This window comes from Hyperolius riggenbachi, chromosome 5 (assembly GCF_040937935.1).
Source record: "Hyperolius riggenbachi isolate aHypRig1 chromosome 5, aHypRig1.pri, whole genome shotgun sequence".
In the NCBI taxonomy this organism is placed as follows: Eukaryota; Metazoa; Chordata; class Amphibia; order Anura; family Hyperoliidae; genus Hyperolius; species Hyperolius riggenbachi.
Genome location: NC_090650.1, coordinates 131,676,993 through 131,692,987, shown reverse-complemented (window position 1 = coordinate 131,692,987; position 15,995 = coordinate 131,676,993). Strand labels below are relative to the sequence as shown.

The window sequence follows — 15,995 nt, the reverse complement described above, 5'->3', positions numbered from 1 at the left end:
TGGTTGAAATATACGTCCTGCAGGTGGCTGCGCTGCTCTTCTCCCGCCGCTACCGACGATCGCGCCGCTCTGCACCCGCAACAAGCACCTATCGCAGCCATCTCAATGATGGCAGAGCTCTTTGAGTCGGTCAGGAGACGATTTCATTGACTCCTGAATGCGTGATCACTGTGAGCCAATCACATTGGCTCACATTGATGGACAGGGTTAGGAGCCAATGAAAGAGGCTCCTGACCGGCGCACAGAGCTCTGCCGTCATAGCGATGGCAGAGAGAGGGGCCTGCGGCGATGGGAGAATGGCTTGACCGGTGAGAGAGTATGTGTGCCAATTCCTCAGGGGGTGCCATTTTGTGGTACCAGCAGTCTCTGGTCCTTGAAGGAACTGAACTGAGTAAAATTACTTAAAATAAACACATGAGATAACTTCAAATGAACATGACATATTTGCCTTGCCATCAGTTCCTCTCAGAAGCTCACCATTTTCTTCAGACAACGATTCTTTACAGTTCTGACAACATTTTGTCAGAACTGAAATATATCAGTTGTTGTCCATTATATGTCAGTTGATGTCAGTTATAGCTGAGAGGACAACTGACATGCCAGGTAATGTCCATGTTTCCCTATGGCTCAAGTGGGCGATATTACAGTTTAACAGTGTGCTGACCAGGAAGTTGTTATGGGGTAATGGCCATTTTCAAAATGGAGGACAGAGAATTCCATTGATCACAGCGGACAAACAGGACGCGGGAAAGGAGAAAGAGATTGAGGAGCAGACTACATAGGAGGTAAGTATGGCTTGTGTATGTTTATTTTGACTTTTCATTTTCAGTTCAGGTTTTCTTTAAAGGGAACCTGAAGTGAGTAAAATTAATTTAAATTAAACACATGGCGTAGCTGCAAATGAATATTACATACTAACCTCTCCCTCAGTTCCTCTCAGAAGCTCACCATTTTCTTCTTAGTGATCCCTTCCAGTTCTGACAATATTTTGTCAGAACTGAAATATACCAGTTGCTGTCAGTTATATGCAAGGTAATGTCAATGTTTCCCTATGGCTCATTTGGGTGATATTACAGTTTAACAGTGGGCTGACCAGGAAGCTGTTAGGGGGTAATGGCTATTTTTAAAATGGAGGACTGAGAATTCCATTGATCACAGTGGACAAACAGGATGCAGGAGAGGAGAAAGAGATTGAGGAGTAGACTACACGGAAGGTAGGTATGATATGTATATGGTTATTTTTACTTTTTATTTTCAGTACAGGTTCTCTTTAAGGGGCCAGAGACTGCTGGTACGGAAGGGCTTAAAGTGCTGTGTGAGGCCACCCTCACACAGACATTGGGAGTAAAATGCTGAGCAGTTTAATCACAGCTTAATTTACAGAGGCTGGCAAAAGTATTCGGCCCCCTTGAAGTTTTCCACATTTTGTCATATTACTGCCACAAACATGAATCAATTTTATTGGTATTCCACGTGAAAGACCAACACAAAGTGGTGTACACGTGAGAAGTGGAACGAAAATCATACATGATTCTAAACATTTTTTACAAATAAATAACTGCAAAGTGGGGTGTGCATAATTATTCAGCCCCCTTTGATCTGAGTGCAGTCAGTTGCCTATAGACATTGTCTGATGAGTGCTAATAACTAAATAGAGTGCACCTGTGTGTAATCTAATGTCAGTACAAATACAGCTGCTCTGTGACGGCCTCAGAGGTTGTCTAAGAGAATATTGGGAGCAACAACACCATGAAGTCCAAAGAACACACCAGACAGGTCAGGGACAGATGCGTATTTGTAGGGGTGCACATAGGGCACCTGCTATAGGCGCCCCCTTGTGGGGGGGCGCATCCCCAACAAGCAATGAATCACTCCTATATTAGCTGGCTCACTGCCAGCGCTATTGTATAGGTCCGCCGACCTGCCCGCCACCCGCAGGAGGAGAGGCCAAGGGATTCTGTGACATTTACTGCTGTGATGGTGACCTGCCGTGCAGTGCCCCCCACGTGTCACCTAACCGCCTGGTGCCAGCTACATCCACGCACTATTTCCTACTAGTGAGTGACGAGTCTCCCCTCCCACCTCTTTTACGTATGCGGCCAATCAGGAGGGGGATCGGATTCGAGGATACAAGACAGCGAGAAGGCGCCGGCGTTGCTATGGCGACCAGAAACACTGCAGGGACGGAGGTCCCCGCAGTGTCTCTGGTCGCCATAGCAACTGCGGTTGCTGCTCGCTGCCTTGTATCCCCGTTCCCGCTCCTGATTGGCCGCATACGTAATAGAGGTGAAAGGGGAGACTCCACTTGTAGGAAATAGTGCGTGGATGTAGCTGGCACCAGCCGGTTAGGTGACACGTGGGGGGCACTGCACGGCAGGTCACCATCACAGCAGTAAATGTCACAGAATCCCTTGGCCTCTCCTCCTGCGGGCGGCGGGCAGGCTGCGGACCTATACAATAGCGCTGGTGGTGAGTGTGCACATTGTGTCTGTGAGGCATGGGGCAGATCACACCTGGCTGGTGACAGAAGTGAAATTTAAAATATTATAATCTAATAAGAATAGATTGATTAACAACCACTGTCCACTGACCAAATTGGATACCAGAGCCAAAAGACTCTGGTTAAATAGGCATATGTTGTGGTTAGGGTAGGGTGGTATAAGCAAATAGCACTTTCTTTTCCTGTCCCTCACTTGCTGTTCTCCTGCAATAATCAATGTTCTTTTGGGCAACTCACAGGACCCAGACATACTGTGTATGCACAGTATGTCCTTCTCCCCTGTGCATGAATGATGTCATTACACAGGAGCGCGCTCACTCCTGTCCTGCGTGTACTCTCACTGCAGTGGAGCGCGGATAGCGAGCATACTCCTGTATAGTGACATCATTCGGCGTGGGCACAGGGGAGGAGGACATACTGTGCATACACAGCACAGTATGTCCGGGTTCTAGGTTTTGTGGGTCAGCAAAAAGAACATAGACTATTGCGGGAGAACAGTGCGCGCTTTGCTTATTTGTCATCACGTACTTAAGCGCCGTCATCTTCCAAAAAATGACTGCGAATGCGTCATATAGTGCCGCTCCATAGTATTTTCAACATCTGGGGGGGGCGCAATTTCAATGCTTGCCATAGGCGCTGTTATCCCTAGATACGCCTCTGGTCAGGGATAAAGTTATTGAGACATTTAAAGCAGGCTTAGGCTACAAAAAGATTTCCAAAGCCTTGAACATCCCACGGAGCACTGTTCAATCGATCATTCAGAAATGGAAGGAGTATGGCACAACTGTAAACCATACCAAGACAAGGCCATCCACCTAAACTCACAGGCCGAACAAGGAGAGCGCTGATCAGAAATGCAGTCAAGAGGCCCATGGTGACTCTGGACGAGCTGCAGAGATCTACAGCTCAGGTGGGGAAATCTGTCCATAGGACAACTATTAGTCATGCACTGCACAAAGTTGGCCTTTATGCAAGAGTGGCAAGAAGAAAGCCATTGTTAACAGAAAAGCATAAGAAGTCCCGTTTGCAGTTTTCCACAAGCCATGTGGGGGACACAGCAACCATGTGGAAGAAGGTGCTCTGGTCAGATGAGACCAAAATTTAACTTTTTGGCCAAAATGCAAAACGCTATGTGTGGCGGAAAACTAACACTGCACATCACTCTGAACACACCATCCCCACTGTCAAATATGGTGGTGGCAGCATCATGCTCTGGTAGTGCTTCTCTTCAGCAGGGACAGGGAAGCTGGTCAGAGTTGATGGGAAGATGGATGGAGCCAAATACAGGGCAATCTTGGAAGAAAACCTCTTGGTCTGCAAAAAACTTGAGACTGGGGCGGAGGTTCACCTTCCAGCAGGACAACGACCCTAAACATAAAGCCAGGGCAACAATGGAATGGTTTAAAACAAAACATGTCCATGTGTTAGAATGGCCCAGTCAAAGTCCAGATCTAAATTCAATCGAGAATCTGTGGCAAGATTGAAAACTGCTGTTCACAAACGCAGTCCATCTAATCTGACTGAGCTGGAGCTGTTTTGAAAAGAAAAATGGGCAAGGATTTCAGTCTCTAGATGTGCAAAGCTGTTAGAGACATACCTTAACCTACTTTGGTTCCTGGACGTAGTTTCTACGTCCAGGAACCATGCGCGCTACCGCGTGCTCTCGCGGCCGATCGTGCGCGTGCACGCGCCCTCCCGGCCGCGGATTCGGTAGCCAAGGAATCAATGTATCGGGCTATGGTGCCCGATCACTGATTCCTCTCCCCCGCTGAAAAAGCGACAGCTTCTCTCGGAAGCTGTGCTTTTTCTGGCTGTCTCCTTCCCGATGCGTCACTCTAAGCGCGTGCTACGCTTAGAGTGACGTCATGTAAACAAACTCATGGCCGCCATCTTGTGGCCAAAAAGTAATACTACACCTGAAAAAAAAAAAAAAATTAACACACATTTACATTATAAATTTATTGTTTACCTCCCACCCTCCCAAAACTACCCAAATAAAATGTTTACTATAAAAAAAAAACCATTACAATAAAAAAAAAAAAACATGTAAATATTTACCTGAGGGTCTAAACTTTTTAAATATCAATGTAAAGATTAAATATTTCTATATTTTTTTTATTTTAAACTTGTAAATAGTGATAGATGCAAAATGGAAAAAATGCACCTTTATTTCCAAATAAAATATTGTCGCCATACATTGTGATAGGGACATAATTTTAACGGTGTAACAACCGGGACATATGGGCAAATACAATACGTGAGTTTTAATTATGGAGGCATGTATTATTTTAAAACTATAATGGCTGAAAACTGAGAAATAATGAATTTTTCCATTTTTTTCTTCTTCCTGTTAAAATGCATTTACAGTAAAGTGGCTCTTAGCAAAATGTACCCCCCAAAGAAAGCCTAATTGGTGGCGGAAAAAAACAAGATATAGATCAGTGCATTGTGATAAGTAGTGATAAAGTTATAGGCTAATGAATGGGAGGTGAACATTTCTCACGTGAAAGCAACGGAACGCGAATGGGTTAAAAAAAGACTGGCAGCTGTAATTGCAGCAAAAGGTGGTTCTACAAAGTATTGACTCAGGGGGCTGAATAATTATGCACACCCTACTTTGCAGTTATTTATTTGTAAAAAATGTTTGGAATCATGTATGATTTTCGTTCCACTTCTCACGTGTACACCACTTTGTATTGGTCTTTTATGTGGAATTCCAATAAAATTGATTCATGTTTGTGGCAGTAATGTGACAAAATTTGGAAAACTTCAAGGGGGCCGAATACTTTTGCAAGCCACTGTAGATGCAATGTTGAAAACATAAAAGGCTTGCATAAAGTGAATATTTTATCTCAATGAATGACATCAGTCCGTTGATCTTCATACAGTGACATAGCTAGATTTTTTTACCCATGCCATTTTTCTTTGCTGTGAGATATGAGTAGATATGATGTGGATACAGTAATTGATATGGCAGCACACACTCACACGCAATGTACCATGAAATACTACATGGAAAGAGATGTAAATTCAAAGGGGTGGAGGAACACAGGAAAATTAAGTGATTACATTAATGCTCCACTTGCACTGGGGTGTTGCCGTGCATGTCATCAGACAATATAATTGCATTGCTAATGTGATGCAATTATATCGTAATGGTACCTTCACATCAGTGTGTTAGAAGTACAGAGCGACATAACCCAAGGCATACTGTCCAGGTACTGGACAACGTCTGCATGTACAGTTGCAGTTAAAAGGGCACTATGGCAAAAAATTGTAAAACTTAAAATAGGTGCAAACATAGACAAATAAGTGGTACCTTTTTTTCCAGAGTAAAATGAGCCATAAATTACTTTTCTCCTATGTTGCTGTCACGCACAGTAGGTACTAGAAATCTAACAGAAGTGATATGTTTTGGACTAGTCCATGGGCCCGTTTCCACTCTCGCGGAAACGGCCGCGAATCCGCAGAGTTTCCCCGCAGGCAAATCGCGCGGGGAAACTCTGCCATAGGGGACAACGGCGCCGCCGGCCGAATCGCTTGCAGTAGCGATTCGGCCGGAAACCCCCACAGAATTCGCGGCGGAGGCTGCGATTCCCATAGCCGTGCATGGCACGGCTGATGGGAATCGCCTGCGATCCCGCCCACCCGCTCAGTGCCGGCGTGCGTCTACGAGACGCACGCCGCACTAGTGGAAACGAGCCCCATCTCTTCATAGGGGATTCTCAGCAAGGCTTTTATTCTTTATAAAGATATTCCCTAAAAAGGATTTAAACAATGATGCTGGCCAGCTTCCTTGCTCGTTATACAGTTTTTTGGCAGTTGGACAGAGCAACTGCCATTCACTAAGTGCTTTTGAATATAAATAAATCAATGAGAATCCCCTATGAAGAGATGGACCTGTCCAAAACCTGTCGCTTCTGTCAGATTTGTACTACCTACTGTAAGTGACAGCAACATAGGAGAAAAGTAATTTATGGTACATTTTACTCAGGAAAAAATGTGCTTCTTATTTGTATATGTTTGCACATATTTAAAATTTTTAAATTTTTCATCGTAGTGCCCCTTTAAGTATACTTTAACTTTTTATTACCAGTAGGCTTCACTACATGCATTGTATTGCATGTGTAATGCATGCTTCGACTTTTCCCCTCTGTTGTGATCCTGTTTCTAAAGTGTAGGCAAAGCCCTAGTGTAAAAGTCGTGCACATGCGCAGAGCTTTTCCTGCTGTGGGTGCACAATCAAGGATGCACTTTGCCAGGTAGCGCCTGTGCACTGCTCACTAACCCTCCCGACCTGGAAGTAGCTTTGGGGGGCCATTAGAACATAACAAAGGGGGGCGGAGGAGAATGTGGGGAGCAGTGGTCATGGGGAGAGCTTCCTACACATGCCTGCTCCCCCCTCCCATTTTTTAATTTTTAACAGCGCTAAGGTATCCTTTAAAGTACTAGCATTAAAAAAATGCTAGATTACATCCTACTCCTGTCTCCTGATGCTGCTCGTTGTCATAGGAGTCCCTCTTGTTCTCCAATGCCGATACTTTTTTTCCCCAGCCTCCCAGAAGTTCCTACAAGCAGCACTTAACGATTCTGAACTTTGCATGCACAAGTTTCGAACTGCACATGCACAGTGAAATAAATCATATATAGATCTTTGTGTTGCTTGGGGATCTTCTGGAAAAGTATTGGATGGAGGGATTCAGTCAAATACGTAGAGGACCATGGACAGGGAACAGACAGAATCCTGAGACAATCAATAGTATCAGAAGGTCCAGGAGGAGGTCGTCTAGCGCACCATTACATTTTTTTCCCTGATACAGTTACTGTAACCAAGGATTGTACCTCATCCCAATCAGTAGCTGATCACCTTTTCCCATGAGAAATCTTTACCTTCTCTTAACCACTTGAGGACCTAGGGCTTTCTACCCCTTAAGGACCGGCCACTTTTTTTCCATTCAGACCACTGCAGCTTTCATGGTTTATTGCTCGCTCATACAACCTACCACCTAAATGAATTTTGGCTCCTTTTCTTGTCACTAATAAAGCTTTCTTTTGGTGCTATTTGATTGCTCCTGCGATTTTTACTTTTTACTATATTCATCAAAAAAGACATGAATTTTGGCAAAAAAATGATTTTTTTAACTTTCTGTGCTGACATTTTTCAAATAAAGTAAAATTTCTGTATACATGCAGCGCGAAAAATGTGGACAAACATGTTTTTGATTAAAAAAAACCATTCAGTGTATATTTATTGGTTTGGGTAAAAGTTATAGCGTTTACAAACTATGGTGCAAAAAGTGAATTTTCCCATTTTCAAGCATCTATGACTTTTCTGACCACCTGACATGCTTCATGAGGGGCTAGAATTCCAGGATAGTATAAATACCCCCCAAATGACCCCATTTTGGAAAGAAGACATCCCAAAGTATTCACTGAGAGGCATAGTGAGTTCATAGAAGATATTAATTTTTGTCACAAGTAAGCGGAAAATGACACTTTGCGACAAAAAAAAATGAAATCTGCTACGGACTCACCATGCCCCTCTCTGAATACCTTGAAGTGTCTACTTTCCAAAATGGGGTCATTTGTGGGGTGTGTTTACTGTCCTGGCATTTTGGGGGGTGCTAATTTGTAAGCACCCCTGTAAAGCCTAAAGGTGCTCATTGGACTTTGGGCCCCTTAGCGCAGTTAGGCTGCAAAAAAGTGCCACACATGTGGTATTGCCGTACTCAGGAGAAGTAGTATAATGTGTTTTGGGGTGTATTTTTACACATACCCATGCTGGGTGGGAGAAATATCTCTGTAAATGACAATTTTTTAATTTTCTTTACACACAATTGTCCATTTACAGAGATATTTCTCCCACTCAGCATAGGTATGTGTACAAATACACCCCAAAACACATTATACTACTTCTCCTGAGTACGACGATACCACATGTGTGGCACTTTTTCTGCACCCTAACTGCGCTAAGGGGCCCAAAGTCCAATGAGTACCTTTAGGATTTCACAGGTCATTTTGAGAAATTTCGTTTCAAGACTACTCCTCACGGTTTAGGGCCCCTAAAATACCAGGACAGTATAGGAACCCCACAAATGACCCTATTTTAGAAAGAAGACACCCCAAGGTATTCCCTTAGTAGTATGGTGAGTTCATAGAAGATTTTATTTTTTGTCACAAGTTAGCGGAAAATGACACTTTGTGAAAAAAACCAATAAAAATCAATTTCCGCTAACTTGTGACAAAAAATAAAATCTTCTATGAACTCACCGTACTACTAACAGAATACCTTGGGGTGTCTTCTTTCTAAAATGGAGTCATTTGTGGGGTTCCTATACTGTCCTGGCATTTTAGGGGCCCTAAACCGTGAGGAGTAGTCTTGAAACATAATTTCTCAAAATGACCTGTGAAATCCTAAAGGTACTCATTGGACTTTGGGCGCCTTAGCGCAGTTAGGGTGCAAAAAAGTGCCACACATGTGGTATCGCCGTACTTGGGAGAAGTGGTACAATGTGTTTTGGGGTGTATTTTTACACATACCCATGCTGGGTGGGAGAAATAACTCTGTAAATGGACAATTGTGTGTAAAATCAAAAGATTTCACAGGTCATTTTTGTTTCAAGACTACTCCTCACGGTTTAGGGCCCCTAAAATGCTAGGGCAGTATAGGAACCCCACTAATGACCCCATTTTAGAAAGAAGACACCACAAGGTATTCCGTTAGGAGTATGGTGAGTTCATAGAAGTTTTTATTTTTTTGTCACAAGTTAGCGGAAATTGATTTTAATTGTTTTTTTTCACAAAGTGTCATTTTCCGCTAACTTGTGACAAAAAATAAAATCTTCTATGAACTCACCATACTCCTAACGGAATACCTTTGGGTGTCTTCTTTCTAGAATGGGGTCATTTGTGGGGTTCCTATACTGCCCTGGCATTTTAGGGGCCCTAAACCATGAGGAGTAGTCTTGAAACCAAATGTCGCAAAATGACCTGTGAAATCCCCAAGGTACTCATTGGACTTTGGGCCCCTTAGCGTACTTAGGGTGTAAAAAAGTGCCACACATGTGGTACCGCCATACTCAGGAGAAGTAGTATAATGTGTTTTGGGGTGTATTTTTACACATACCCATGCTAAGTGGGAGAAATATCTCTGTAAATGACAATTGTTTGATTTTTTTTACACACAATTGTCCATTTACATAGAAATTTCTCCCACCCAGATGGGTATGTGTAAAAATACACCCCAAAACACATTATACTACTTTTCCTGAGTACGGCGGTACCACATGTGTGACATTTTTTTGCAGCCTAGGTGCGCTAAGGGGCCCAACGTCCTATTCACAGGTCATTTTGAGGCATTTGTTTTCTAGACTACTCCTTGCGGTTTTGGGCCCGTAAAATGCCAGGGCAGTATAGGAACCCCACAAGTGACCCCATTTTAGAAAGAAGACACCCCAAGGTATTCCGTTAGGTGTATGACGAGTTCATAGAAGATTTTATTTTTTGTCACAAGTTAGTGAAAAATGACACTTTGTGAAAAAAAAACCAATAAAAATCAACTTCCGCTAACTTTTGACAAAAAATAAAATCTTCTATGAACTCGTCATACACCTAACAGAATACCTTGGGGTGTCTTTTTTTCTAAAATGGGGTCACTTGTGGGGTTCCTATACCGCCCTGGCATTTTACGGGCTCAAAACCGTGAGTAGTCTGGAAACCAAATGTCTCAAAATGACTGTTCAGGGGTAGAAGCATCTGCAAATTTTGATGACAGGTGGTCTATGAGGGGGCGAATTTTGTGGAACCGGTCATAAGCAGGGTGGCCTTTTAGATGACAGGTTGTATTGGGCCTGATCTGATGGATAGGAGTGCTAGGGGGGTGACAGGAGGTGATTGATGGGTGTCTCAGGGGGTGGTTAGAGGGGAAAATAGATGCAATCAATGCACTGGGGAGGTGATCAGAAGGGGGTCTGAGGGGGATCTGAGGGTTTGGCCGAGTGATCAGGAGCCCACACGGGGCAAATTAGGGCCTGATCTGATGGATAGGTGTGCTAGGGGGTGACAGGAGGTGATTGATGGGTGTCTCAAGGTGTGATTAGAGGGGGTAATAGATGCAAGCAATGCACTGGCGAGGTGATCAGGGCTGGGGTCTGAGGGCATTCTGAGGGTGTGGGCGGGTGATTGAGTGCCCTAGGGGCAGATAGGGGTCTAATCTGATAGGTAGCAGTGACAGGGGGTGATTGATGGGTAATTAGTGGGTGTTTAGGGTAGAGAACAGATGTAAACACTGCACTTGGGAGGTGATCGGACGTCGGATCTGCGGGCGATCTATTGGTGTGGGTGGGTGATCAGATTGCCCGCAAGGGGCAGGTTAGGGGCTGATTGATGGGTGGCAGTGACAGCGGGTGATTGATGGGTGGCAGTGACAGGGGGTGATTGATGGGTGGCAGTGACAGGGGGTGATTGATGGGTGATTGATAGGTGATTGACAGGTAATCAAGGGGCAGATTAGGGTCTGATCTGATGGGTAACAGTGACAGGTGGTGATAGGGGGTGATTGATGGGTGATTGATGGGTAATTAGTGGGTGTTTAGAGGAGAGAATAGATGGAAACACTGCGCTTGGGTGGTGATCTGATGTCGGATCTGCGGGCGATCTATTGGTGTGGGTGGGTGATCAGTTTGCCCGCAAGGGGCAGGTTAGGGGCTGATTGATGGGTGGCAGTGACAGGGGGTGATTGATGGGTGGCAGTGACAGGGGGTGATTGATGGGTGATTGACAGGTGATTGACAGGTGATCAGTGGGTTATTACAGGGAAGGACAGATGTAAATAATGCCCTGGCTAATTGATAAGGGGGGGTCTGAGGGCAATCTGAGCGTGTAGGCGGGCGATCTATTGGTGTGGGTGGGTGATCAGATTGCCCGCAAGGGGCAGGTTAGGGGCTGATTGTTGGGTGGCAGTGACAGGGGGTGACAGGGGATGATTGATGGGTGATAGGTGATTGGCAGGTGATTGACAGGTGATCAGTGGGTTATTACAGGGAAGGACAGATGTAATTAATGCACTGGCGAATTGATAAGGGGGGGGGGGTCTGAGGGCAATCTGAGCGTGTGGGCGGGTGATTGGGTGCCCGCAAGGGGCAGATTAGGGTCTGATCTGATAGGTAACAGTGACAGGTGGTGATAGGGGGTGATTGATGGGTGATTGATGGGTAATTAGTGGGTGTTTAGAGAAGATAACAGATGTAAACAATACATTTGGGAGGTAATCTGACGGCGGGTTTGCGGGCGATCTAATGGTGTGGGTGGGTGATCAGATTGCCCGCAATGGGCAGGTTAGGGGCTGATTGATGGGTGGCAGTGACAGGGGGTGACAGGGGGTGATTGATGGGTGATAGGTGATTGGCAGGTGATTGACAGGTGATCAGTGGGTCATTACAGGGAAGAACAGATGTAATTAATGCACTGGTGAATTGATAAGGGGGGGTCAGAGGGCAATCTGAGCGTGTGGGCGGGTGATTGGGTGCCCGCAAGGGGCAGATTAGGGTCTGATCTGATAGGTAAAAGTGACAGGTGGTGATAGGGGGTGATTGATGGGTGATTGATGGGTAATTAGTGGGTGTTTAGAGGAGAGAATAGATGTAAACAATGGATTTGGGAGGTGATCTGATGTCAGATTTGCGGGCGATCTATTGGTATGGGGGGGGTGATCAGATTGCCCGCAAGGGGCAGGTTAGGGGCTGATTGATGGGTGGCAGTGACAGGGGGTGATTGATGGGTGATTGACAGGTGATTGACAGGTGATTGACAGGTGATCAGGGGGGATAGATGCATACAGTACATGGGGGGGGTCTGGGGGGGGGTCTGGGGAGAATCTGAGGGGTGGGGGGGGTGATCAGGAGGGAGCGGGGGGCAGGGGGGGGGATAAAAAAAAATAGCGTTGACAGATAGTGACAGGGAGTGATTGATGGGTGATTAGGGGGGTGATTGGGTGCAAACAGGGGTCTGGGGGGTGGGCAGGGGGGGTCTGATGGGTGCTGTGGGCGATCTGGGGCAGGGGGGTTGGGAAAATCAGTGTGCTTGGTGCAGACTAGGGTGGCTGCAGCCTGCCCTGGTGGTCCCTCGGACACTGGGACCACCAGGGCAGGAGGCAGCCTGTATAATACACTTTGTAAACATTACAAAGTGTATTATACACTTTGTATGCGGCGATCGCGGACTTATCCCGCCGGCGCTTCCGTATGGCCGGCGGCATGTTGCGGCGGGTGAGCGGCGCCAGGCAGAGGCGGAGGATCGCGTCACGGATGACGCGATCGCTCCGCCAATGCCCCTACAAGGACCGCCGCCATTTGTCTATACGGCGGTCCTTGCGGGGTGCACTTCCCGGCCGCCAATTGTATATACGGCGGTCGGGAAGTGGTTAAATAGATCATCAGGGATGCCTGTATGGCTGATATTGTGGTGAAACCCCTCCCACCGTGTGATGTCAGGACCTAGGTCCTAACATCAAGCTGTGGGAGCCTTGTTGCATTGTGGGAAATAATGGCTGTTTCCAGCTGCTAAGCAACTGGTATCTCCCTATCTGCATATGTAGATCTATAAAAAAAACAAAGCCTTTTAGCCTATCACATTGTTAGGGGGTGTGGTTATAGATAATGGCAGTTGGTGCTGTCTGGTTTTTTTCATGTCTACCAGTAGTAAATATGATTATGTGCAGGCTAAAAGTGGATCAAACAATAAGAACAAATTACATGGGGTAAATCAATCATTTCGTGATCTCGCTTCTATTTTTTAACTTCTCACTTTGCAAATGTGATGATTTATTTTTTCCCCTTTTCGCTAAAGTTTTCTTTAAGCAACACCTGGGCCTCCTCTGCTTCACAGCGTCACATCACCTGCTATGTCTGCTATGGCTATTTCTACTCTCCTCTCTGCAGACTTGTTCTAGGTGAGTCATTTAGAAGGAACTAAAGGTAAATATTCAGCACAATAGCCACGGGAATAGCATTTTTATAATGAATCAGCAAAGCACTTTCTATATTTTGTTCCCTTCAGGCTTCAAGCAGTTAACGCAGCAATGTTTGATCCAGAGGCACCAACTGGCTAAAAGACAAGCAAATACAGCACACCTTCACTAAAACACTGTTCAGTGCATACGACTCAAGACAATAGCAATATAATGTGTATTTGCTATAAAAAGTAGCCTGCTGTAGGCATTACCTGTGCCTGTATTATGGTTTGTGAAAGTGTGTCGCCCAATCACTGAGAGAATCACACACTTGTTTACAAGTTAATTTGGAAGAATCTGCAAGAGCTGACATAAGCAATTATGAAATCTCATGATTATTAGTGTGACTGTGATACTGATACACCTAGCTCCACCCAGCTGCCTTTAAACCTGTAGAGTGCTTTGTCTTGTAGATCCTGCTAGATTTACCTGTTCTACAAGACAAATCACCATGTCTGCCGCAGCCAGAAACCCTGCTTCTTTTTTACTGATTTTCTGCATTTTTATAAATGTATGTTTTCCTTTATATGGTCAAACTGCTGCAGAGAAGAAACTGAAGTGTGTTATTGCGGTGAGTAATTTGATTGCATTCCATAAAAGCCTTTTTATGGTTATGTTACAGGTGCTACTAAGGTATGTCTTTGCAGGAAGTTTGTCTCTGTTTTAGTTCCTGCAAAGGAGTGTATTATAGTGTAGAGGAGGGTTTCTTATGATTAGATAAAAGACAGTGTTTGCCCGAGTACAACTATTGGACAACATTACCTCATGTTCCTGTTTCTACATATATATTGTTTAGAAACAACCTGTAATTGAGTATAAATGACTTCCGTATGCTCACTGATATTTATAATGAATGCAAAATCTCGCTCTTTTGGAGAAAAATTCAATGCTTTTAGCTTAGCAATATGCATTGCAAGGATAAATAGCAAACATTATTTTAGCTTAAAAAAACTGAAGAGTAAGATATTCACCTAATTAGAGCTAAGGCTCTGGATCTTATAGAGCCTTCCTGGTTCTCTGTCTATCCCCTCAGTCCACCACTGTCTTCCCTTTTGAAATTATTTGACCTTCTGGCTTCAGAAGCACTTGTGTCCCCTAGTGCCTCCGAACCCGGGCGGCTTAGGAGCACTTGGGTACTGGTGCTGCCTGTTGTCCTGAGTCATGAGGACTCTCAAAGGCTCAGAATTTCAACGGGGGACAGCAGTGGAACGAGGGGACAGAGAGAGGGCCAGGAAGGCTCTATGAGATCCAGAGCATTACTCCTCTATAGGTAAATATCTGTAAACTTTCTGTTTTCAGCTCGCTTCAAATTTGGTTTAATTATAGTTACCAAGGACCTGAGAAGGAAAAGATCCAAGGACAATACTGATACTGCTGATACTTACTGCTAAAAAGCACTCCTCATCCTCAACAGCTCTTTTGAGAGCTAATGTTGTTCTTGTGATCTATTTTTTTGTGTGTTTGTGTCCCACAGACACTTGTGTTGCATATACAGCCCTGTCAGACAGTTACAGCTGGCCCTTGGCAATTCCTACTGTGCCACGGCCAGGCCCAGCACATTCAGTGACTACCTGTGTGTGTGACAGCTGCACATTTGTAATACCAATCACTGCATACCCACCTGTTCAGTGCACCTACCTACCTAAGTAAGCACACAGTTTAATATACCACCAGTCGCTGCACCTGTTGACGGTACCTGCATGTGTGACAACTGCACATTTGTAATACCCATCACTGCATACCCACCTGTTCAGTGCACCTACCTACCTACCTACGTGAGCGCACGCAGTTTTATATACCACCAGTCGCTGCACCTGTTCACGGTACCTGTGTGTGTGACAGCTGCACATTTGTAATACCAATCACTGCACACCCACCTGTTCAGTGCACCTACCTACCTATGTGAGCGCACGCAGTGTTATATACCACCAGTCACTGCACCTGTTCACGGTACCTGTGTGTGTGACAGCAGCACATTTGTAATACCAGTCACTGCATACCTGTTCACTGCACCTGTGTGACCGCACGCTGTTTTATATACCAGTCCATGCATACCTATTAACTGCACCTGTGTAACTGCACATTGTTGTACCAGCAGTCAGTGCAACCTTTTCACTGCACCTGTGTAACCGTACATTGTATTAGTCAAGTCAGTGCATACCTTTCACTTCTTCCCCCCCAATATGGACAAAACAAGAAGCAGAGCCAGAGGCAGGCCACCTGGCAGGTCTGTTTGAGGTCACGCTGCCGTGATTTTGTGCGGCCCTCGACCAAAGTACAGTGTTCAGAAGAGGGCACGTGCCATCAACCCCCAATATTGTCAGGACGTAGTTGACTATTTAACACAGAACACCTCATCTTCCTCAGCTTCCGCACGAAAGTGTGACATATCTTCCTCCTCCTGCTCTGATTCTGGCACCCCACTTAACACTCCATCGGCAGCCATCACCAAAGTGCCACCACCACAGGGCTCAGCGGTGTTGACAT

General features: G+C 45.1%; 1 protein-coding gene across 1 annotated transcript in view; it reads left to right on the top strand.

Annotated features, from left to right (window-relative positions):
* Positions 1-13,937: 13,937 nt before the first annotated feature.
* Positions 13,938-15,995, top strand: part of ACP3 (acid phosphatase 3) — a 94,863-nt gene continuing 92,805 nt past the window's right edge. The window contains exon 1 of the mRNA XM_068236265.1: positions 13,938-14,079. Within this exon, the coding sequence (XP_068092366.1) occupies positions 13,960-14,079 (120 nt within the window). The 5' untranslated portion in view covers positions 13,938-13,959. The remainder of the gene's footprint in view (positions 14,080-15,995) is intronic.